Source organism: Pomacea canaliculata, linkage group LG4 (genome assembly GCF_003073045.1).
Source record: "Pomacea canaliculata isolate SZHN2017 linkage group LG4, ASM307304v1, whole genome shotgun sequence".
NCBI lineage: Eukaryota > Metazoa > Mollusca > Gastropoda > Architaenioglossa > Ampullariidae > Pomacea > Pomacea canaliculata.
Window position 1 is genome coordinate 28,830,297 of NC_037593.1, and position 26,232 is coordinate 28,856,528.

At 43.7% G+C, this 26,232-nt stretch overlaps 2 protein-coding genes across 2 annotated transcripts; one reads left to right on the forward strand and one right to left on the reverse strand.

The window, feature by feature from the left end:
- Positions 1–1,391: 1,391 nt before the first annotated feature.
- On the reverse strand, positions 1,392–8,062 carry LOC112563074 (beta-1,3-glucan-binding protein-like). The gene is given in 16 exon segments (XM_025236788.1): positions 1,392–1,775; positions 1,777–1,788; positions 2,197–2,332; positions 3,032–3,103; positions 3,269–3,386; positions 3,849–3,926; positions 4,281–4,425; positions 4,427–4,464; positions 4,765–4,825; positions 5,426–5,500; positions 5,717–5,850; positions 6,107–6,340; positions 6,736–6,858; positions 7,020–7,121; positions 7,403–7,512; positions 7,915–8,062. Coding segments are annotated over 16 exon segments (1,668 nt in total). The 5' UTR covers positions 7,926–8,062; the 3' UTR covers positions 1,392–1,556.
- A 1,815-nt stretch (positions 8,063–9,877) lies between these two features.
- Positions 9,878–14,557, forward strand: LOC112563000. Its single transcript, XM_025236673.1, has 6 exons — positions 9,878–9,894; positions 10,162–10,256; positions 12,131–12,346; positions 12,638–12,985; positions 13,217–13,459; positions 13,598–14,557. The coding sequence occupies exons 2-6, from the start codon at positions 10,193–10,195 to the stop codon at positions 14,080–14,082; spliced, it is 1,356 nt and encodes a 451-aa protein (XP_025092458.1). The 5' UTR covers positions 9,878–9,894; positions 10,162–10,192; the 3' UTR covers positions 14,083–14,557.
- Positions 14,558–26,232: the final 11,675 nt, after the last annotated feature.

A 26,232-nucleotide genomic window follows, 5' to 3' on the forward strand; every position in this document is an offset into this window, starting at 1 on the left:
AAAAATGGTGAAGTGAAGGTTTAATAAGTTTGTTCACGCATGCGTAAAGCAGGTCGGTCACCCACGTCAGTAAAGGAACAAAAAAGTCTCATCCGGGACTGTGCAAATAATAATAATAATAAGTATATTGAAAAAAAAACCATGTCACTAACATATACATAACGGGAGGCACTAAGTCTGAGAAACAAAAATAGAATGGAACTTACTTCATGTCCCATGATTGTCTGTCAGTGACATGGCAATCTTTTGTATAAAGTCTTCTTCGGCCATTGTCCCTTGTATATACATCAACACCACAAGACTGAGCACGAAAACAGTTTTTATTCCGAGAAAGAATAATTTCGACGAAAGCTGGAGAGGTTTAAAAAGTGATCTTTTGAAGGAACTACTGATTGTTGTGATTGTCGATGTTTGTTGTGTTGTCATGCTTGTTCTACTTGAGAGTGGTGAATCACACAATTCTACATATCGCCTGGATGTTGGTGCTATAGGTGTAAACAAATAACAAACCACTTTCTTTTGCTAATAATGATGTGTCTTGAATATCAGATGAGATTTTCCTTTCGTTCAACGTTTTGCTGGTGGTAATGATATTAGTTGGAGGAAGAATCATGTGCTAAGTAAAAAAATATGAAGAGAAAATACACGTGTGCTGACCTATAAGAAAAGAAATTTCTAGAAATGATCGAGATACAATCTGACAGCCATCGACATGAATGCATGAAGGGAGGTTGATAGAGGATAATGACAAAACTCTTACAAGACTTTGCAATTTTTCGTGAGCCAGATATTTGCAGGATACAGAAAAAGATTGGTGTTGCCTATTCGTTTTCATCATTCATCCATTAAACGATGGAAATCACAATAAAGTGATAACGAAGCACAGTTTCACACATCTCGCTGTCGCCATTCTCGATTTATTTGCATTCAGTTTCAATCTGAGTTTGAGGGAAAAGCGGATAAATAATACTTTAAAACTCAAAATTTATGCAGATCTTTATCAAATAAATTTTTTAAGCGAAAAAAAGGAAACAAGAGTGCATGAAGATATCCATATATTTTCGGTTTTTACTGTTGCATTTTGTATATAAAAATAAGCAATGCAACAATAAAAAATGTGAAAACCATTGAGCATCTTGAAAGTTGGCACGCGTGCATGTGTGTGTTAATGTTCGTGTGTACATGTGTCTGTGTGTAATATGTATACCTGAATTCCCATTAATTAAAGCTGCTTCAGAAACAGAACTCACTCACACATCCTTTTTCTCTCTATCACGCGCGCGTACACACACAAAAATAGAAGAAAAGAAAAAAAAAACAACACGTCCTTCTGCACGCACTACCACGAAATCCAGCCTATACACACAATAAAGATTTGAACCTGGAAGAAGTAACATTAGAAGCTCTTTAATTAAGATTGCAAGATCTCATATTTTTCAAGCTACAAGCCGCTATTTATTTAAGACTTGGGTCAGGTTTGTCAGAAACGAAAAATTGACCACGAAATAACAGACTGACTAGCAAGAGAGAGAAAAAATCTGACTTCTACAACAACTTCATGGGTCAGGCTTCATTTTCCACACCTTCACGTAGTTGATTTTCAAGGCAGCGTCCTCGCCATTGTTCTGGTCCAGGTTCCAGGTGGGCAACCACTGCGCACGCGCGGCCCAGAAGCGGTCAGCCTCAGATCCTGCGTTGTCCGTCCAGGGCTTCGGGTAAGGACCGTTGGTGTTCTTCTCGTCAAAGTAGCCGACTCCACCAACCGCCAAGTTCAAGGATAATGTAGTACTAGACATATGACAACAAATAGGATGCTTCAACTTTTTATTTATCTATGATGTGCAACTCTGTAACTTTTGTTTGATGGTTGAATCTGATAGAATCTGTCAGTCTATGTATACAACGTTTCTGTAAGTGTGTATATCTGTCTTTATGCCTCTCTTTTCTTTATGTCACGTTTTAAAGCAGCTACTCTACGTGTTAGCGGTTATTATCATAATTAAAATATTTGTTAGATAATTAGTTTCAAAAGAATGTGGTAAATTGCAGTCAATCTGAATATTCGTAACTTGTTGAAAACTATTTCAATATTTCCTAGACTGTGTTAAAGGTGTCTCTATGGGTTTACATCGTTGACGAGAATAGAAACACGAGGGTGTAAGGCAGATGACGTAATCAGCCAGTAAGCATGCGCACCTCCTGGTCGAAAGGAGCCATCCGTGATCCTTCTCTCCACGGGTTGTCGTAAGTCGTCTCGTCCAGACCGGAGAACTTCCAGAAGCCGTCTGGTCCAGGGTCCACCCTCAGAATTTCTTCGTCGTCGACATAAAACCTGAGACACAGATGCACGTGCTGTGACCGCATACAAAGATTCATCCATGCACGCGCGTACTGACAGGTATCCAATCTCGCTGTAACCGAACTTCGAGAAAGATAATTTGGCGCGTTGTGATTGGCTTCCTGGCGGCAACTTACTTCCGGTTCAATGTTCGCGTATTCATGGCGAGTTTTATTTTAAAGATAAGGTTACCCATGGAGTAAACCAAAGTATTTTTATTGCATTTAAAAAAAAATTCTTCTCCATGCTTCGGGGCTATGCAAAACATTTATCTTGAAGCTAGTCGTTTGTTCTCTGTCAAACCGCAGATGTCATTGGAAATTTGCTCCACCTTTGACCCCGGTAGTAAAAATTCAGTTGAAGTTCCTGTTAAATAATTGATTTAAAACGCACCTGAAACAAGGTTGCCGCGAAACTGGATACCACGTGACATGTGCCGACATAAGTTCACTTACCGGTTCTGGTCCAAAAGAAGGTATAAATCTAAATATGTCCGTGAACAGATGCACATACACATTGAAAAACATTTAAGAGTAAAGAAATACACAACTTTACACACACACACGCACATACATATACACATATAAACACACTTACTCAACATGTTTACTCACATAAAGACGTACGTACACGTATGCAAACACAGACAAACACACATAGTGAAAGATAGAGGGAGGAACAGAGAGAACCTACGTGATGGCCTCATCATCCCAGTTGACGGCGTACTTGTGGAAACCATCAGCGTACGTACCACCAGAGAGAACCCTGAGATAAAGTGAACGAGTGAGTGAGTGAGTGAGTGAGTGGTTTACAGCACTATTCGTACTATTATTTCAGAATCTGTGGCAATTTTTTCTTCTTTCCTTTCTTTCTTCCTTCCTTACTGTATCTTTCGGGGTTTTTTTTTTCTAAACATTCCTTGCCGCTCACTTCTCAGCATGCGCCTTGGGCCACTGGTTGGTGAAGTAGTCGGCCCCGAAGTGCAGTGTGCTGCCCACCGAGTCCACACCCACAGACACACCTTGCTGGTTGTGGTAGTTCCGGTTACCTGCAAACATGTCACATCATGGCGGGAAGCTGAGCCAGGCGGACATCACATCACATTATAATTATATTGGAAGTGACACTGATTGTGCTGTGGGGCCAGATAAAAAAATAACTCCTATAAACGATAGTTGTATTTTTTATTTCTTTCAAAAGCTATAATTTATTTTGGAGCGCTTTTGTTTCACTTAGTGATTACTAAGAAAGTTCTATGTAAAAAAGTCAATAACATTAACCACATTGTTGACGTGAAAGTAGAACTTTTATTGATTGGGACATTTCTAGATGTGTTTACAATAAATTAAAAGAATAAGTTTATTTCCTTTGATGCTAGACACTTTAAGAAATTTGTCTGAAGGACAATGAATTAAATGTGGACACACAATGTAGAACAAATACTGACAAATTTTGCAATTGTGCTAGTATTTACAACAAAACACTCAAAGGCCCTTGTTTGTTTGTTTACCTCTGCTCTCCATGATGTCAATCTCTCCTGAGGCAGGCCAGTTACCGTAGACATTCTGTGTGGGTAACATCCAGATAGCTGTAATACAAGGTTTACGATTACTTGTATCGTCAGCATTCAGATGGTTTCAACACAAATTACTTTTTTAAAACTAGTTCAGAAGCAGACATTCAAATAGCTTGAACCCGAGCTTAAAACTATTGGTGTCAACAGCATCCATGTAAATGCAACACGCTTTAACAATCATTTGTTGTTGGATGTTATTTCATTTTCTACTCATGTTAGTTTTAGAAACATTAAAAAAACGTTTGAGATTGATAACTTGCAAACCTTCTTATGTCTGGGATTAGTCACATCAAAGTCAATCGAAAAGAGAAATATTTTGATTTCTGCTAATTTTTCTTATCTGACAATAAATACACAGTGTCGTACCCGGCCACAACCAGTCACCGAGGGGTAGCTGCGCCTCCACTTCTACTTTTGCGTATTTGAAATTTAAACCACGTGACGTACGAAGACGAGCTGATTGGATGGGGTTAATCACGCGGCCCGGTGCACCGTCACGCTTGCAGCCCCAAGAAGTTGTTACCCGTGCACACGTCAGCAGCAGAACCTCCTGCACATGCGCACTAAGCGTAAAGCTCGACATCCAAAGGTTTTAAAGTTTTAGTTTCAACTGTCGAGTGGTTTACTGATTTCTTACAGGGTAGCGAGGGAGACGAGTAAAGATGGCTCCGAGAAGTAATAACGGTCTTTAACACTTCAACAACACGCGAGAGGCGAACACAGTTGTGAATGCCTCCTCTGTTCTGATATACGAGATGCACGCCAACAAATATGAATGAAAATAATATAGAAACTAGGATTTTGTGATGTGTGTGGTGTGTGTGGTGTGTGTGGTGTGTGTGCTTGTTACCCCAAAGATCAAGTGACCCGTGTTCAAGAAACTCCAGTCCAAAATGGTCAGATGTCAGAGTCTGTAAAATAAACATTAACATCAGAACATAAGCAAGCAAGCGCTCACACACACACACACACAAAGGATACACACACATATACACACATACCTATACACGCACAAGTACATTGATATAATTTTCTTTTTTCTACTTATCTTTTACTGTATTTGGAGTTATAGTAAAGTATTTTAATGACATGTAGACTAATTCTATATACTTATTCACACAAATTGCAACACTGGTGACATTCTAATGTTGTTGTCGTGATTATGAAGGTAAGTGTGACTAGTGACTGAGTACAAAAGGAAATAATAAACAGATTCATAGTCGACATCACAAATTTTGAAGATTCTTAATATAAAATTAAACTTTTTTCATAATTACAACTTTTTGAGCTAGCTCACCACCGCAATATATGAGTTCAGAGCGAGTTTAAAAAAAAAAAAGAAATAGAGATACAACCTTTAACCTCTGCTGTAAAGTGCTGGAAAACATTTTTCTTTTATTTATTGGTTACGATATTACTTTTCAAAGCTAGACTTGACATATGAACAGACAACTAGGACAAATACTCTAACAAAGTTAATCAAAGCAGGAGGAATTCAAAAAGGAACTTGCAGGCTTGATGTAGAGAACGCCGTCCTTGGTGTAGCTGTTGGTGCGGTTGTTGGTGTAATACTGGAACTCCCAGTTCTGCAAACAGAGTTTTCATTCGCGCATCTGAGAACTGTAGATGAAGGTAAATATCGGCAGTAAAGATTATAGACTAATCATTGCTCACATTTTTAACTGTCTGAGTCCCTAAGGAAAATAGGATTTGGGTGGGTGAGGATGGTGCTGAAGAATTTTATTTATGGTTTACAGATGACGAACGGTGAGGGATGCAGAGTAAGGGAGATAACCACTTACTCCGCCTCCGCCAGCGGTTATCTCGTGTTGCCACACACGGTGGTTGATGAAGTCGAAGTTGTCTTCGAAAATGAGGCAGGGAAAGCTGGTGCACTGACTGGAGTCCACAAAGCCGTCGCCCTCGCCTGGTCCCTCTGAAACGATGTTACACTCGTCTTAAAATATTACAGTCTTGGTAGTGTAACACACGTCATTACTTATTGTTACATGTGTCTCAGTATATTACATCGTTTTGGCAGTGTAACACACGTCTATACTTGCTTGTTACATGTGTCTCAACAGGGTTATTTTTTTAATACCTGATGCAGAAGTGACAGAATCGTGTAAACAATACTTATTTATTTATAAATGACACGTGCAACACTTGTGTCTCAACGGCAGCTAACTCACTGCGACAGGAACATGTTCCACTCCCTCCACCAGAGTTTGTATTATCTCCCGTGTTGACGGTTCCACTGCCACTTCCAGTTCCGGTTCCAGTTCCGGTTCCGGTTCCGGTTCCGGTTCCGCTCCCACCGGATGAGGCGGTGGCATGAGCTACCTGTGTCGTCTGGACATGGACGGTGCGAGTCGTTGTAGCGTGGGTGGTTGGTTTGTGAGTGGTTGTAGTCGTCGCCTGGCCTGCTGCTCAAACGACGACAAGAACGTTTATGAATCACGTGGTTACAGTCTGACAGTCAGTAAAGTAAACATGATACACTAAATCACTGACCCTGTAGTCATCTTCTAACATTTTCAAAATCTAAACTTGAAAATCAAAGACAGCAAGTGATTGATTACACTTAAATCATGATTATTATTGTTATGATAATAATTATAATTAGAGCTAAGCCGATCATCAAAAAAAAAATATAGACGATAATAGAGAATATCGTTTCAAGTATATATCTTCTGTAAACAAAAAATAAGCTCTCGCTTGCTCTCGGCTGAAATTTTGTTCAAAACCAAAGCAGCTATAAAGGGTCAGAGGTTGGGCATCACATCAAAGCTCAACACAAGCAAAATATTGTTGCTCTCACCATAGGTCCAGGACTTCCCCAACACATTGTGACCAAGTCCGTTTTGTAGGTAGAGGTACCAGTAGTTCACCGTGTCGCCAGGTTTAAGAACAACCTCCGGCCATGTGTACACAAATTCGTTTCCTAGCAACGAGACAATACTTCACAGATATGTATGTTTATTATGGAACATATTTAGTCACATGAGTTGCTCGTAGCTCATCACAGAGCATTCTACCAGATGCCTTTTTTCTGACAAGAAAAAGGTGAACACAATTCAAACATTTTCTCGAAATATTCCTTACCAGTCTTTGTAGTCATGTCGACGGCGTAGTCCCCGGCAGCCACCCCGGGTAGAGGTTTGTTGACGCTGAAGTGGAACCCTATAAGGGTATATCCACCACCATCTGCACCGATGGAAATGTCTTAGACTCAGATTCTTTGTTTAATTTATCATAACCTGACTTCCCCTTTCTGAGGTTTATGTGTATTTTGTATTGCTCTGTCTGCTGTAGTTAAGCTTCATTAGAAATATAGCGCATTAATTATTTATTTGAATTAATTAATATTATAATAGTAAATAATAGGATTATCACAGGTACTAGACTGTAGGATGCTGGAAAACATTGTATAGTCAAACCTGAAACACACTCAAAGCGAGTCTCTAGGCCTGATGCCGGTCACGTACCCGGAATTCTGACTTTCAGACCTCCTGGTGACACCTCGAAGGTCGGGTCGGCTGCTACCACCACGACGGCCAGGCAGGTCAGCACCAGGGTCGTCCATGTTCGTCCCATCCTGCACGACAGTAGAAAGTTGTAAATCTTTTGTCCTTACTGACCACACATTCACTTAATGCGAGCTAGAACATTTTTTTATATTTTTTTCTTATGAGCACATGAACAAAAGCATCCTTGGAGAATGTAAACACTGTCCTCGATAAAATTGTCTTTGATGTGTGTGTTTGTGATAGCGTGTGTGTGTGAGTGGTTCACATGTAGAAATCTTGCCAAACTTATAACGTTGATACAATTAAATTTATAATTCACAACTGACCGTTCATTTAAATCCAAGATTTAGCTACTTAAAGTCTAAATTTTCTAAATTCCCTGAAAACAGGGTCTACTTAGACGACTACGATGACGATGACGACTATGATGATGATGATCTGACAACCGTGTATAGTATTCCGCTGATTACCTGGTTATCATCGAAGACGACCAGATGCAAGTGCTGCATTACAAAAAGACGGTAAACGGTTTTATAGCTGACAGCGGCCACAGAGCTTGATGCACAGATGGTGTATAGTCACCTGCACAACCCACTAACAGTCTAGGTGTGTGGAATTTTTCTGTAACTGTCCCAGACAAATATGTCTGACAAGAAATCTTCTCTTTTGATTGACGTCTGTCCTACTTCTCTATCTGATTAGCTGGAGTCGTGGTGCAGATGAACTTGCTCTCTCCCTCCCTCTCTCTTTCTTTCTTGTAGCCAGTAACTACAAGTGTTCACGTAGCTGTACACAAGTATGCACGTATGGGAAAATCTTTCAGTCCATGCACATTACAAAACACAAAACAAGATAACATTGCATAACCTTTGGCCTTTTGACTACATTTGAACTTGATAAAGTATGCCAGCAGGATTGCTGTGTATGGAGATTACTTTTCGCTACAAAAATACTTACATTTTATTCAAATACTCAATAAAATACAGAAAAACTATAATGATTAAAATATGACGATACTGAAAAACTCCCTGAGATACCAAAGTCCTGAACGCTTGCTGAAATGGTGAAATCATTAAAATTAAAATAATCACTCTGAATTGTTAGCTTAATTTCCACACGATATTTTTTCAATAGGATTGTATAGCTTATAAGGCCAACGTGTATTTTGGACTTTTCTTGTGAATTTTGTAAATTTTGAATTGAGTCGTTTTAGTAAACTGAGAATGAAACTGGTGCCGAATACAGAAGACAAATGTCAGGACGAGTTTAGATTGCCATTGGTTTGAGCTTTTCATTTTTGAAGAGTTGAACTACAGTCTGATTAACTTGAGCTGACTGCCCCAGTGATCAGCTGTTATAATAAAGCCCAATGTCCTTTAACCTTTTACAAGTTTTATCTCTCTCATTCCAGTCGGTCAAACCACAGAGAAATCGGGTATCCTGAATAGGTTGGTGTCCTGTTAGCAGGACAAGGTCTGACCCTTGCTGAAGTCAAGCTCAAAGTCAATGGCACCGTTTCTTGGCAACTGAACTCTTCATACTAAATAATCATGTATCACACACGAAGGACGATCTATATGCTGATGAAAATCATCCACTAGAAACACCAGCAAGAAATGTGACGAGGGGACGTTTCATCGCCCTAATCTTTTTCGTCTGTCTGCTGATGTTATTTTTTAACTTTTTATCTACATAAGAGTCTGTTTCACTCCAGCTGTACTTGTTTCTTTGCTTTTTTACTGAAACCATGGACTAAAATCTCTGGACTGTTTGCAGACGAATTTTCTATGGTCACGTGTAGAACGAGGCCAAAGTACACATTCGCTTCCGATTTAATTATCAACTTCAAGAAGAGCAGAAGATTCAAACTGTTGTGTTGACGGAGGTACAGAAGGTCAAGATTTAATTTCTGTTTTATTTTCAGTTTATTTTTCGCAAACAGTAAGAAATACAAAACAAATAAAGACAGATTTATTGAATGTCTATCGTTGAATTTTAGAATTTTATGGCGGTTCCGAGTATTAAACCGTTAAATGGTTCGCCGTGACCTGACAGCCTACAACATCAAGAGAGACTAAATGTTTAGTCTCGGCAAACATCCAGCGGTCCAGATATGTAAAATATCTTCGCTCATCGTGGTTAACGGCAAGAAAACTCATTCACTGGCATTGAACTTTCAAAATGATTCTTTTTAGATTATGGATGAGATTAAATTCAGGTAGGACCGTTCGCTTCGCTACTCAGCATGACCTTTGTAGGTGTACCATGGGAACAGGTCAGCTGTTGCTACGAACTATTTTCTTGCCATTCTTACAAGAGCGCACGCCAGGCACACCCACTATCTCTCCGAAACACACACACACAATATCATCCAAACTTATACACAAATGCCCACATGTACTCATATACAAATAAAATCACAAATATGCAGACACATCTACTGACGAGAGGTAAAAGAAACTTGCAAGGAACAAGTGTATTACTTGGGGTTTGGTGACTAAGAACACCATTAGCTTTACCTCCTGGACCTAATTTTACAGTTTTACATAGTAAAAACTACCAGACAGCTAAAATATCCTTCGCACCCAAGTCATTAATGGCAGTTCTAGATCCTTGATGGCCACAAATTTCACTCCCTTCCCCTTCTTACCTGTGTAAATCTGCCCACCTCTACCCACCTCTGTTCAAAAGAATCGTACCTGATACTTTTATTTAAGCCACGAACCTGTACTACTGGACTGCTGGCAGATGATTGTTTCCACAGCACAAGCTGATGCTACCTTGAATATAAAACCTGGCCTTCATCTGGTATGTGAGTATACACCCTGGTTATTTGTCTGTTATGTGGAGTACAGACCCCGACTATCCCTCTGGTATGTGATGTCTAGAAGACAAACACCACATCACTTTTTCTATCTCCAAGAGGCAGGAAGTGGATTACCAATCCTCAAGTTTCGATTTACAAAATTACTATTAACTTATTGCAAGTGTACATCCAAAGCTTTAGACACATTCAATACTTGAATACTTATTGAGACACATTCTTGTGTGTTAGTGAGCAAGACAGGTTAATCTATGAGTTAATGAAAAATATGCATGCACACGTACCTATGATTATCCATAGCCGTGAAGAGATATATATATATGTATGTGGGTGTGTGTAACCTGCACTTTTAAATAAGTCAATGTATGTATTATGACATCCTCACGGTCGCAGTGTATATAAATAAACAGGTGTCACTACAATATTGGTGAAGACAGTAGTCAAGACTGTTTTGGTAAGTTGTGTATTGTTACATTGTCTACATCTGCTTGCTATTACAGTGTTAGTACAGATAATTTAGAAGTTAGTCTGATTTTTTCCAAAAATGTTAGTATACATTGTGCCCTGTGCATGTTGGCGTGTTCTGTATTACACGGAGTGGAAAGATGACATTATAATAATGTTACCTTGTCTTACTTGTATCTGGAAACTTGGGGAATTCATGTCATGAGATCAAATTATGGTCCATCCTACTCTCTAGTCGGGTGTCTAGATGTGACACCTCTTTGTAGGACTGACCGTCCATAGTTTCGGAAAACTGAAAGGGGGAAAGAAGAGAGAAGATTTGCTCAGAACTTTTGTGTTGGTTTGGGTCTTCACTGTAATAATTTGTTGACAAAGAGTTTACCAAATGCTAAAACTTTGTTCAGTATTGAAGTTTTTGTAAATGCCTGTTTTCTTTTTATCACTCTAATGGTCTACCAAAACACTTTCTATCATTTTTAATGGTTCACTAAACTTTTTATGGTCTGCAAAGATACTTTCAACTGCTTACAGAGTGTTTCAAGACTTCTTTTCGTTCATTTTAACAACTTTTGTTTTGAATTTTGTGAATCAATATTTTATTCCATCGACAGAAACTAATTAACCGAGACATGCCGATTTATCTGTTGGCGAGTAGCTAATTGTTTAGAGAAACAGCCTCAGAAGCGAAAGATGCGTGCACTAGGATTTTGGTAGACTTGTGGAGTACCACATATCCCTTCTTAAATTTTTTTAAAAGAGAAAGAGTGAATAAAAGAGAAATTGTATCACCATCACTCAACTGCTGGCCGTAAAAATTAAGATTTGCAACACTTTCGTGAGTGGTTGAGAGATGTGCCGTCTGTCGTGTCTAGCAGTTGTTGCTAAGCCGGGGGAATGAACCCCGCCATCATGACCCTGCAAGTGGAAGGGTCCGATCCTAATTAAGTCTAATTAGCAGATAGGTTACTTATTCTTCCCATTGGACACAAAGAACTGAACTGACTAGAACAGGGATGCAGTGCGAAATGCAAGGATTTGCACACACACAAAAAAAACTCCCTCATGCTGTCATGCGTGACAAATGTTTAGAATGCTCTAACATCTTTCCAGAACACACACACACTAAAACATCGGCGACTTTGCAAAAATAAAAAAACAAAAAAACCTCCCTCATGCTGTAACTGCGTGACAAATGTTTAAAATGCTCTTTAACATCTTTTCAGCACACACACACACACAAACACTTACACTAAAACATCGCCGACTTTGCAAACAAAAAAAAAAAACAAACAAACAAAAAAAACACAAAAAAACGGTGATGGCGTAAAGCCGTAAACCATGAAATAAGGGATATTTAATTATTAATACCCACACAGTCTTAAATAAACATTTTTCAGATAATTTTAGAGAAATAATGAGAGAAGGACGAGCTCCGAGTCTGCCCATCCTCTACACCAAGGGCAGCCATTTTGACGTGGGTTACGCGACAGGAACTACGTTCTCTGACCGCATCCGGCGTTACATGCAGGACGATGCGATCGCAAGCCAGCCAGCTCGTCAGTTGTACGAGTCACGTGACGGACGCGAGTTGTGTGACGTACTTCGAAAGAAAGGTGACCGCACACTTTCGTTGCACCCTCCTGCTTCCTCGTCTCCTCTGCAGCCTTTCAACATCAGTAAACATATTTCTTATCTTTGATGCTGGTCAACAGTAGCAGCTACACACACACACACTAAAACCTTACCATGCCATCCCATCATTCACTGCTTGGAGTTTAATTTTAGGTCGTGAATATTGTGGATAACAAACTTTTAAAAAAATAATCTGTGAGAAGTCTCTTTGCTTTCTGTGTTTGCATGAATTCCGTGAAATATGTGTGTTTTTCATTTTATTGTAAAATCAGGAGAAGACAACTTTCCGCTGTACGCGGCTGAGATTCGCGGACTTGCAGCAGGCGTTGGAGTGTCTTACGAAGAAATGTTCCTCCAAAACTCAGTTCTGGACATCATGAACATGGATGAGTTTGTTGTTCTGGATCTCCTAGGCAAGACGGTTCCTCTGACACGACTGTTAGAGCGCTGCAGCACCGTCCTCCTGAACAGACCCGACGTTAAGGTCATAGGTCACAACGAGGACGACTACACGGCACTGCAGCAATACGGTTACATGGTCTCCGCTGTTGTCGACGATCCTGACTTTCCTTCCATCCTACAGGGACAGGGAGCCAACGGCTACGATGACACTGCAGAAGGTAAGCATCACTGCAATGTCCCAACACACGACTGTCGAGAGGAAGACTCGGGTCGAGTCGGTGGTGCCCATTCGACCATTAGCTACAACCAGTCTAAAACTAAATATTATTTAGCAAATTTAGGTGTTTCTTAACACTGAAGCCAGAAACAGTCTCCTGTGGAACTCATTAAATCCATTGTAAAGTTCTATCTCTTGAAAGGAACTGAACCAATGGAGTCACATGTCACAGGTCTTTCTGAAGACAAATGCACATCCAGCAGAGTGGAGAGGTTCACAGCCTACTGCTACCCGGGACTGCTACCCGGCGTGGCCTTCAGCTTCAACGACCACGGGTTGGTTTTCTGTATCAACTCGCAGACCACCGACACCATATTTTGCGGCGCTCCAAACGCTTGCATTACGCGCAGTCTTCTGGGCGCAGCTTCCGTTGAACAGTGTCGCCATCTACTGGAGAACAGACGGCGAGGTGGAGGTGTGTACAGGTCAATGGTCGTCCGTTACTGTCAACTGCCTCGTTATGGTAATTACCGACAATTAAACCACTTTACTATAGCTCAATATAATTACTACAGAGAATCAAACAAGTTTTAAGATTTTTTCGTGTCTGAAGGGAGCGTTGGGTTCAGTATCAACATTGCGGACGTGAAGTCTCCTGATGTTCTGTGGTCGGCTGAGGTCCAACCAGGTCTCCATGGCAACAAAGTGCACATGCACCCTGTAGTGGAAGCCGCCTTTGGTGACATGGAGGACAACGGCTGCTATTTTCAGACCAACACCTATCAGCATCTCTCAAACTCCAACAAGCTCTATTCCCATTTGCAGCGCCCTCTAGCGAGGAGCAGTCGCGCTAAAGAAATGTTTCCCTGCGCTGACGAGCACGACGTGCTCCGAGTGCTAGGAGACACGCAAAGCAATGACGAGTTTGTCATTTTCCGTAGACCTAGTAGCAGTGGTGAGGTGACCACATGCACGACTGCGCTGTTTGACGTCAAAGGGAAGCGACTGGACTTATATGTGGATAACCCAAAGAGTAGTCTACCTTTAATGTCACTGCCTATCCAAGTAGAGCGTACAAATCACAGTTCTGAGATGTGAGGGGCGCTACAGTTTAGATGTACAGCTCGAACAGTTAATTATTTCTTATCTTCAAAGAATATATTAACCAAGAAGGTCTAAGCCTTGGATCACATATTTGCTTCCCTAGACACCATACGCAGATTAAAAAAATGTCATTAAAAGCAACAAAATGAAATTTAAAAAATCGCGATTTCTCCTTTGAACTATGTGTGTATTACAACTAAGAACCTGGGTTATCGGTAACGGTTATCCCACACACTATCACTGCTAATAACCGACTCGATATCAAAAATATAAATTAGTATAATTAAAGACATCGTTGTATCTGGTGTAAACGTGACTTCATCTTTCAACAGAAAAGCTTCAGAATGTAAACTGAAAGATTACGAGGAATAAATGAACAGAAAAAGTCATCTCGTGCATGCTTCCTTTTCCAGTGTGATTTACTTGTAAACAAAAGTTTCCTCAGGATGCATCTTTATAAAGATAACAAAATTTCAGACAAATTAAAATAAACAATTTAAAGCAGTTAGAGGCTAACAATTTTTTCTTCTGTTTTAATATATTAAATTTTTATATCTGTATTTTGGAATGACAACATACCTTAAACGCTTTTCATCTTGTACGATACTAACAAGTGTGCTCACATGCAAAACTAAACAAAAGAGTAAAAAGTAAACTAAGCAAACAAGTGCTAGTGACAAGATGATTACAAGATAAGATAATGTGTGTCAGGGAAATGTTTTATTTCCCTTGTGAGCGTAGTTCGCGAGTGTGTGCGAGTGTGTGTACCGCGTGAGAATAAAAGATAAAAAAGGTGTAATTCGTACACCCGTGCAGGAGCACAACTGATGACACGTGACACTAGAGACGACAGCTCACCTCCAGCTTTTTCGCTCAGTGAACAGTGTGTGACATTCCCACCGCAGCCGCCGAGACGCTTGGTCCTACCTGTACAGGTGTAAATACAGACAGCGGAGTCTGTGCATTTAGTTCCTTGCCGAGTAAAGGTAAGCAAATATGTGTTTATGTTGTCCTGAATTCTAAATTCTGATTTCACGGCAAAAGTATTCTTAAATTGTTTCATGAGAAAAATCTTAACGTCCAATAAGAAATCATGCGATGAGTTTAACTCAGGGAGACTAATAGTAGCAGTGAATGGTAGAGTCTCATTAGTCATTAAGTTACAGGAACTAATGTGAAGGAACAGTTATGCAAGACCCGCTGAAACAGATCCCTAACTACAGGAGGGCCTGAGAACCTTCTTCCTACACCGGACCCACCCAGGTGTGACTGTCAACCGAGGGAGAGCTGGGTGGCTCGATTTTATCCAGGTAGCCCTGGAGTTTCTTCCCTTGTGGGTCGTCGAGGAATCGAACATCCTGTCAACGTTTCCACTGATGTCCAGGCCAAAGAGTCTGGATGTGTCTACCAGCATTGGTGTTTCCATGGAAACATGTGCAGTGGTGTGTTCGTGTAGTTGCTAGTGTGACAGCGCACCTGCCTGGCAGTGAAAGGATGGGAGAAGAGCATTCCTGGCGCTGAGATTCGTGAGAGTGTCCTACATCGGGACTGCAGATGACGGGAATTGTAAGTGTTATCTTCCACTTACTCTAATTTTTCGATTTTTCGATTTTTTATTTATTTATTATTTAATTTGACCATTAGTCATCGGACATAGTTCCATGACGATATCCCATTCTTCTTATCAGCAAGTAGACAGACGTGAGGACAAATATCAGGAACTTTACATTTTTGGCGAGGAGCTAAGAATTGCGAGATGGTAGAGTTAGCTTTGAGTTTTGTCTGTGTGAGAATTATTTGGTGTTTGACCGTGTGTTGGGGCAGAGTGTTTGTGTTGTTGTGATGTGACCTGAACCAGCTTAAAAAATACATTTGCCATCTGACATCATCTACCATCAACTACCATCATCTATCATCATGTGCCATCATCTATCTGCTATCATCTATCTGCCATCATCTACCATCATCTATTTACCAACATCATGTGCTATCATTTGCCATCATCTATCTGCTGTCATCTATATGTCATCATCTATCTGCCATCATCTGTGATTGTCCGTGACAATTGGTGACCCCGAAGAGATTGAGGGGTTGTCTGTCTTGTAAACAGTTGTTGTGTGGAAGGATTGTCCTTTGAGGAGTCACGTGGTCTTTCTGTTGATGTTTATGGTTAATTTTAGCATTTTATTCCCCGTCTCCAGCTCCAGAGGTCTAGTAAGGGCATAGCCTCTGTCTCTACTGTATTCTGTCTTTCTTTCCCTGCTACCTTCACCTTACCCCTGAGTGTTGCTTTTATTGGAAGAAGCTTGGTAGTGTCTGAGCGTGTGATTATCTCCCCATTAGCTACTCCATTTTATTGTTTTAAGAAAAAAATTGTTGGCTGTTCCTCAAACCTATATTGAACTTTAAATCTTTGTTTGCTCGTTAGGATTGCTTATATGTTTATTGCATCTCTAGAGAGAAATTGCCATTGTGGGCTTGTTTGTGTTTACTGAGATTTGGATTTGAGATGTGTGTACACCCACTGCTTTGATTGATGATTGAGTATAGTTGTTTCCTGGCTAGCCTTGATTGCACTAGGGCTTACACCTGTGTTTACATCTGTAGTTGACTTAGAGAATTTTATTCCCTCTTTTATTTTGCGAATCATTGTGAAGGCAAGTTTTGATGCTGTGAATACATTTCTGTCCCGACTGTATTTGTGAGATAATTTTAGATGATTTTATTTTATTATTTTTTGCTATCTTTGTGAGCAACATGGACCGCCACTAGTATGTGATGTGATCTCATGTAGGAAAGAAGGCGAAATGATAGAATTAGAAGGTAAAGCTTTGTCTTTGACTACATACATAATGCACAGTGTCGATCGTTATGATAGAAATGTGGAAAGTAGAGCAAAGAAACAAGCAGACAGCTTAGACATTGTCAAGAAAGCGGAAGCTGATAGAATTGTTACTTGTTAATAAACGTTGTCAATTGTTGTAAGTTGTTGATAGTTGTTGATGAGAGTTGCTGATGGTTGTTGTTGATGGTTGATGTTGATAATTGTTGTTGATAATTGATGATGATGATTGCTGTTGATGATGATGATGATGATGATGATGATGATGATGGTTGCTATTGATGGTTGTTGTAATTGATGGTGGTGGTTTTTGGAGGCTATTGAAAGTTGTTGATGGTTGTTGATGATTAATGGTGATGAGTGTTGAGTGTTGTTGTTGATTGATGGTGGTGGTTGTTGGTGGTTATTAAAAGTTGTTGATGGTTGTTGTTGATGGTTGATGTTGATAATTGTTGTAGATAATTGATGATGATGATGATGATGATGATGATGATGGTTGCTGTTGATGGTTGTTGTTGATTGATGGTGGTGGTTGTTGGTGGCTATTGAAAGTTGTTGATGGTTGTTGATGATTAATGGTGATGAGTATTGAGTGTTGTTGATTGATGGTGGTGGTTGTTTGTAATTATTAAAAGGTGTTGATGGTTGATGTTGATAATTGATAATGATGATGATGAGTGATGATGATTGTTGTTCATGAGGTTGATGAGTGATGTTGATTGATGGTGGTGGTGGTTGTTTATTGTTGATGCGAACAGCGAACAGCGAACAGCGAACAGCGAACAGCGAACAGCGAACAGCGAACAGCGAACAGCAGCGAACAGCGAACAGCGAACAGCAACAGCGAACAGCGAACAGCGAACAGAACAGCCAACAGCCAACAGCCAACAGCCAACAGCCAACAGCCAACAGCCAACAGCCAACAGCCAACAGCCAACAGCCAACAGCCAACAGCCAACAGCCAACAGCCAACAGCCAACAGCCAACAGCCAACAGCCAACAGCCAACAGCCAACAGCCAACAGCCAACAGCCAACAGCCAACAGCCAACAGCCAACAGCCAACAGCCAACAGCCAACAGCCAACAGCCAACAGCCAACAGCCAACAGACAGCAACAGCCAACAGCCCAACAGAACCAACAGCCAACAGCCAACAGCGAACAGCACAGCCAACAGCCAACAGCGAACAGCGAACAGCGAACAGCGAACAGCGAACAGCGAACAGCGAACAGCGAACAGCGAACAGCGAACAGCGAACAGCGAACAGCGAACAGCGAACAGCGAACAGCGAACAGCGAACAGCGAACAGCGAACAGCGAACAGCGAACAGCCAACGAACAGCGAACAGCCAACAGCCAACAGCCAACAGCCAACAGCCAACAGAACAGCCAACAGCAAACAGCCGAACAGCAACAGCCAACAGCCAACAGCCAACAGCCAACAGCCAACAGCCAACAGCCAACAGCCAACAGCGCCAACAGCCAACAGCCAACAGCCAACAGCCAACAGCCCAGCCAACAGCCAACAGCCAACAGCCAACAGCCAACAGCCAACAGCAACAGCCAACAGCCAACAGCCAACAGCCAACAGCCAACAGCCAACAGCCAACAGCCAACAGCCAACAGCCAACAGCCAACAGCCAACAGCCAACAGCCAACAGCCAACAGCCAACAGCAACAGCCAACAGCCAACAGCCAACAGCCAACAGCCAACAGCCAACAGCCAACAGCCAACAGCCAACAGCCAACAGCCAACAGCCAACAGCCAACAGCCAACAGCCAACAGCCAACAGCCAACAGCCAACAGCCAACAGCCAACAGCCAACAGCCAACAGCCAACAGCCAACAGCCAACAGCCAACAGCCAACAGCCAACAGCCAACAGCCAACAGCCAACAGCAACAGCCAACAGCCAACAGCCAACAGCCAACAGCCAACAGCCAACAGCCAACAGCCAACAGCCAACAGCCAACAGCCAACAGCCAACAGCCAACAGCCAACAGCCAACAGCCAACAGCCAACAGCCAACAGCAACAGCAACAGCCAACAGCCAACAGCCAACAGCCAACAGCCAACAGCCAACAGCCAACAGCCAACAGCCAACAGCCAACAGCCAACAGCCAACAGCCAACAGCCAACAGCCAACAGCCAACAGCCAACAGCCAACAGCCAACAGCCAACAGCCAACAGCCAACAGCCAACAGCCAACAGCCAACAGCCAACACCAACAGCCAACAGCCAACAGCCAACAGCCAACAGCCACAGCCAACAGCCAACAGCCAACAGCCAACAGCCAACAGCCAACAGCCAACAGCCAACACCAACAGCCAACAGCCAACAGCCAACAGCCAACAGCCAACAGCCAACACCAACAGCCAACAGCCAACAGCCAACAGCAACAGCCAACAGCCAACAGCCAACAGCCAACAGCCAACAGCCAACAGCCAACAGCCAACAGCCAACAGCCAACAGCCAACAGCCAACAGCCAACAGCCAACAGCCAACAGCCAACAGCCAACAGCCAACAGCCAACAGCCAACAGCCAACAGCCAACAGCCAACAGCCAACAGCCAACAGCCAACAGCCAACAGCCAACAGCCAACAGCCAACAGCCAACAGCCAACAGCCAACAGCCAACAGCCAACAGCCAACAGCCAACAGCCAACAGCCAACAGCCAACAGCCAACAGCCAACAGCCAACAGCCAACAGCCAACAGCCAACAGCCAACAGCCAACAGCCAACAGCCAACAGCCAACAGCCAACAGCCAACAGCCAACAGCCAACAGCCAACAGCCAACAGCCAACAGCCAACAGCCAACAGCCAACAGCCAACAGCCAACAGCCAACAGCCAACAGCAACAGCCACAGCCAACAGCCAACAGCCAACAGCCAACAGCCAACAGCCAACAGCCAACAGCCAACAGCCAACAGCAACAGCCAACAGCCAACAGCCAACAGCCAACAGCCAACAGCCAACAGCCAACAGCCAACAGCCAACAGCCAACAGCCAACAGCCAACAGCCAACAGCCAACAGCCAACAGCCAACAGCCAACAGCCAACAGCCAACAGCCAACAGCCAACAGCCAACAGCCAACAGCCAACAGCCAACAGCCAACAGCCAACAGCCAACCAACAGCCAACAGCCAACAGCCAACAGCCAACAGCCAACAGCCAACAGCCAACAGCCAACAGCCAACAGCCAACAGCCAACAGCCAACAGCCAACAGCCAACAGCCAACAGCCAACAGCCAACACAACAGCCAACAGCCAACAGCCAACAGCCAACAGCCAACAGCCAACAGCCAACAGCCAACAGCCAACAGCCAACAGCCAACAGCCAACAGCCAACAGCCAACAGCCAACAGCCAACAGCCAACAGCCAACAGCAACAGCCAACAGCCAACAGCCAACAGCCAACAGCCAACAGCCAACAGCCAACAGCCAACAGCCAACAGCAACAGCCAACAGCCAACAGCCAACAGCCAACAGCCAACAGCCAACAGCCAACAGCCAACAGCCAACAGCCAACAGCCAACAGCAGCCAACAGCCAACAGCAACAGCCAACAGCCAACAGCCAACAGCCAACAGCCAACAGCCAACAGCCAACAGCCAACAGCCAACAGCCAACAGCCAACAGCCAACAGCCAACAGCCAACAGCCAACAGCCAACAGCCAACAGCCAACAGCCAACAGCCAACAGCCAACAGCCAACAGCCAACAGCCAACAGCCAACAGCCAACAGCCAACAGCCAACAGCCAACAGCCAACAGCCAACAGCCAACAGCCAACAGCCAACAGCCAACAGCCAACAGCCAACAGCCAACAGCCAACAGCCAACAGCCAACAGCCAACACCAACAGCCAACACCAACAGCCAACAGCCAACAGCCAACAGCCAACAGCCAACAGCCAACAGCCAACAGCCAACAGCCAACAGCCAACAGCCAACAGCCAACAGCCAACAGCCAACAGCCAACAGCCAACAGCCAACAGCCAACAGCCAACAGCCAACAGCCAACAGCCAACAGCCAACAGCCAACAGCCAACAGCCAACAGCCAACAGCCAACAGCCAACAGCCAACAGCCAACAGCCAACAGCCAACAGCCAACAGCCAACAGCCAACAGCCAACACCAACAGCCAACAGCCAACAGCCAACAGCCAACAGCCAACAGCCAACAGCCAACAGCCAACAGCCAACAGCCAGCCACAGCCAACAGCCACACAGCCAACAGCCAACAGCCAACAGCCCAACAGCCAACAGCCAACAGCCAACAGCCAACAGCCAACAGCCAACAGCCAACAGCCAACAGCCAACAGCCAACAGCCAACAGCAACAACAGCCAACAGCCAACAGCCAACAGCCAACAGCCAACAGCCAACAGCCAACAGCCAACAGCCAACAGCCAACAGCCAACAGCCAACAGCCAACAGCCAACAGCCAACAGCCAACAGCCAACAGCCAACAGCCAACAGCCAACAGCCAACAGCCAACAGCAACAGCCACAGCCAACAGCCAACAGCCAACAGCCAACAGCCAACAGCCAACAGCCAACAGCCAACAGCCAACAGCCAACAGCCAACAGCCACAGCCAACAGCCAAAGCCAACACCCACCACAGCCCGCCTTGCAGCCAGTGGTAAAGCTGGTGCCGACCCACCCACCCCGCCTTGCAGCCGGGGTGGTGCTCTTGCCCAGTGTAAAGCTGGTGCCGACCCACCCACCCCGCCTTGCAGCCGGGTGGTGCTCTTGCCCAGTGGTAAGCTGTGCCAACCCACCCACCCCGCCTTGCAGCCGGGTGGTGCTCTTGCCCAGTGGTAAAGCTGGTGCCGACCCACCCACCCCGCCTTGCAGCCGGGGTGGTGCTCTTCCCAGTGGTAAGCTGGTGCCGACCCACCCACCCCGCCTTGCAGCCGGGGTGGTGCTCTTGCCCAGTGGTAAAGCTGTGCCGACCCACCCACCCCGCCTTGCAGCCGGGTGGTGCTCTGCCCAGTGGTAAAGCTGGTGCCGACCCACCCACCCCGCCTTGCAGCCGGGGTGTGCTCTTGCCCAGTGGTAAAGCTGGTGCCGACCCACCCACCCCGCCTTGCAGCCGGGGTGGTGCTCTTGCCCAGTGGTAAAGCTGGTGCCGACCCACCCACCCCGCCTGCAGCCGGGTGGTGCTCTTGCCCAGTGGTAAAAGCTGGTGCCGACCCACCCACCCCGCCTTGCAGCCGGGTGGTGCTCTTGCCCAGTGGTAAAGCTGGTGCCGACCCACCCACCCGCCTTGCAGCCGGGTGGTGCTCTTGCCCAGTGGTAAAGCTGGTGCCGACCCACCCACCCCGCTTGCAGCCGGGTGGTGCTCTTGCCCAGTGGTAAAGCTGGTGCCGACCCACCCACCCGCCTTGCAGCCGGGGTGGTGCTCTTGCCCAGTGGTAAAGCTGGTGCCGACCCACCCACCCCGCCTTGCAGCCGGGGGTGGTGCCTTGCCCAGTGGTAAGCTGGTGCCGACCCACCCACCCCGCCTTGCAGCCGGGGTGGTGCTCTTGCCCAGTGGTAAAGCTGGTGCCGACCCACCCACCCCGCCTTGCAGCCGGGTGGTGCTCTTGCCCAGTGGTAAAGCTGGTGCCGACCCACCCACCCCGCCTTGCAGCCGGGGTGGTGCTCTTGCCCAGTTGGTAAAGCTGGTGCCGACCCACCCACCCCGCCTTGCAGCCGGGTGGTGCTCTTGCCCAGTGGTAAAGCTGGTGCCGACCCACCCACCCCGCCTTCTCATGCCGATTCACTGCGTGGACATTGCTGAGCTTTCAATTTGCGGGAGGTGTCAGCGGTGCGTGTCGGCGGTTGTGTATTACAACTGAAAACCAGTGTTGGCGGAGACGGTCTTCCCTTGCACAATCATTGCTAGTGATCGATTAGATATCGAAAATAGAAAAAAATTATGAATAAAGACATCATTGTATCTGGTGTAAACGCTACTTCTTCATTCAGTAGAAAAGCTTCAGAATTTAAACGAAACGACTAGAAGACTAAATGAACAGAAAAGTCATCTCGTCCATTCTTTAACTTTCCTGTGTGATATACTTGTGTAGTAAAAGTTACATCTTGATGCATCTTGTTAAAGATAACAAAACAGACACATTAAAATAATTAATTTAAAAGTAAGACACTTACAATTTTTTTCTTCTTTTTATAGATTTTATTGTTTACATCTGTATCGAGAAAACCTTTGATTGCAGACAACATAACTACCGAAGTCTAGATAGAACTGTGAAGACCATAAACCAAAGACAGCCTGTATTTTCAATGACAACATACTTTAAACGCTTTTTATCTTGCAGGGATGTTATCAAGTATTCTATAATGAAACTACAATGTATTGCACAGTTTAATAGTTTTTATCACACTGTCTCGTGCGGCCCGCAGCACCTGGACTACAGTGATTTACACCTGTACAACTCCTGTGTGTATTGCCCACCTGTCAGGTAGAACTCCCTGAGTAGAGGAGATGGAGAGGTGGCACTAGAAAGCTCGGCACAGCAATCAGGTGGTCCAGATGCTTAAAGTTCTATAAAAACAAGACCTTCCGCCATACACTCCATTACGCAAAGTGAACCGTTACAGTCCGCTAGTCTTTATCACGTGACAGAGACGCTAGGTGTGGTCTGTAGGTAGGGCAAGGGGTACAAATCTGCTTTAGTGTGAAAGTAGGGAATTTCACACACTGTAACGTGTTAATTTGTCATTAAAAAAGTTTCTTTACAAATCGATTGGCATTGTCGCTGACTTTCCGTATGACTGCTAAATGTTTGGCTGCATGTGTGCTGGGGAATGTCCGTCCGAGGCAGAGCACGACAAACATTTATTGGTAATATGTAAGCCTGCCTAAGTTTGTGTTTAAGTTTCAGTAAAAAGAGAACTGAGCTTAACGTGCAATATTTTTGTTTATAAATAGTTCACTTTTGGAGAGAGAAGGGGCGTAGTATTTGTCTGTAGCCAAAGGTGAAGGACTGATCAGATCAAAAGAATTCAACATTATTAACACCATGGTATGGGTGCGACTTACTGATTTGGAGCACGCCGGTCGGTTAGAAGAACTGATGTAGTTGCAACAATTGTAAAGTTTATGATAATTGTGCTAAGTATCTCAGAGAGAGAAGCGGCCAATTTGACAATGTCAACGCTTTCGGTTGGATCGCACTGAAAGATGTTCCATCCTGGGAAAATGTTTCAGAAAGCCTTCAATTTATTTGGGTCAAAACTCCCTCCTATAGAGATAAACGATAATGAGTTATTTGACGAGATTAATTATGCGGCAAAGTTCGCTTCCTCAGACAAGATTTCGGATTGGAATTCCCAGAAGACAACCATCGATGCTCAATGGGTTGAATTTTTTTTTTAATTTTCAGAAGAATTTTGTGCCCTATGGACAAATACAAAAGATTGTTGAGTTTGTCTTGTGTCTACCAGGAACTAACGCTGTTACTGAAAGAGTATTCTCTGCAATGAACGCCATGTGGACCAATGAAAAGACACAGTTAAAGGTGGAAACACTGAAAGGACTTTTAATTGTGAAGTGCAATTTTGACAGCGAACGCAAGACGATGAAGGTGCCGAACCATCGTCGGCATGGTCATTTGTTACAGACCTCATCCACACGTCCGCAAAGTTAGCTGAGCGGGAGATAAGGTAGGAATATTTCTATTGAAATTTTAAAAGCCGTTTTTCTTTTTTTTTTTCCTTTTAAAATGGAATACTGTATCGGCGTGGACAGATCTGCCGTTGAAAGCATCACCACTCGGCCAGTCAGAGTTTTTCGGCTTTCATTGTCGGTGACGACACCATCATCGGCACACGTCCCGCTTTCGCTCCCGAAACGTCTGGTCACCTTATTTGAAGGAAAATCCGTTAGTGAATAATAATGAGATGTAGAACTGTAAAAACAAAAGTCGTAAGCAGGGTTAATCAGTCCACGATGATGATGAGGCTACCATTAATAATCACAAGCAGAGAACGAGCAGGAAAATTTCAACGAAATATAAACAACAACAAAACAGAGAGCGGGGGTCCTCAAACGAAGAGACATAACTCTTAGAGGTTTGACATTATACCTCAGTTCAACACTAAGCAAAATATTGTTGCTCTCATCATAGGTCAGGGTTTTCCCAACACAGATACCCAGTCCGTGTTGTGGTGGAGGTACCAGTAGTTTACATGTCACCAGGATGAAGAACAAGCTGCGGCCATGTGTACACGAACTCGTTCCCTAGCAACGAGACAAGACATCACGGACATGTTTGTTTATTATGTCGCAAATTAGTCAGATGAATTGCTCGTAACTTATCACAGAACTTTCCACCAAATAACTTCTATCTGCTATTTGTAAAAGCGTTATGTTTACATTTGTATTACTAAACAGTGTATTGATATTTGAATGACTTAATATATTAAGAAATATTGTAAATTGATAAATAATAGGATTATTTCCTTTCCTGTATAAACATGCATGTCCCTAAGTGTGTAAACGTGTGCATACTTGCTTCTGGGATTGCTTTAACATGATTAACTGATGTTAAAGTATTTGTTTACCAATGGATCCTTGCTGTCTACTCCAGAAAATTCTCGTCTCACCACTGTACAAAATTTGTTAGAGCATTACCATGATCTTTCTTATGTTCCTGTCAAAGAGTCAACAATGCAGTGTCATCAGAGAACTTAATGATGAAGCTGTTCTCCTCTCTACTTCTGCAGCCGTCAGTGTACATGATAAACAACAGGTAGACACTGATAGACACCAGCCTTGTGGGGACCCGGTGCTTGTAACAACAATATTAGAATAAGTACTATTTAGATACACCCACTGCTGTCTGCAAGTAAAAAAATCCACTATCCACAGAATCAGTTGATGTGGGATATCAAAATCAGAAATCAGTCTCAAAGCCAGAAGGTGAGGTTGGACTTTATTGAATGCAGAAGTAAAATCAGTGAAGAGTAGTCGTAGTCTTGGGCTTATGCAAATGTTTATGTGTGTTCAGAATGAACAACATGGCATCGTCAATACATCCCCCTTCCTATAAGCACATTGCAGTGTGTCCAATTTACTCTGTACAGATGTTAACAGGCCTGACGAGAGGGGGGGGGGGACAGGGTCTGGTGTACCCGGCCCGAGCTGTCAAGGGCCCGGCCTTGGTCAGTGATTTTTTTCTTCTTCTTCTCCTTTTCTTTTCTTTAAAGAAAGTCTGAGGACAGAACACCCAAGCATTACACATGCAGAAGTTGAGTTTGAGTGTAGATATTGAGATTCGAATTGTAAACATACATTATA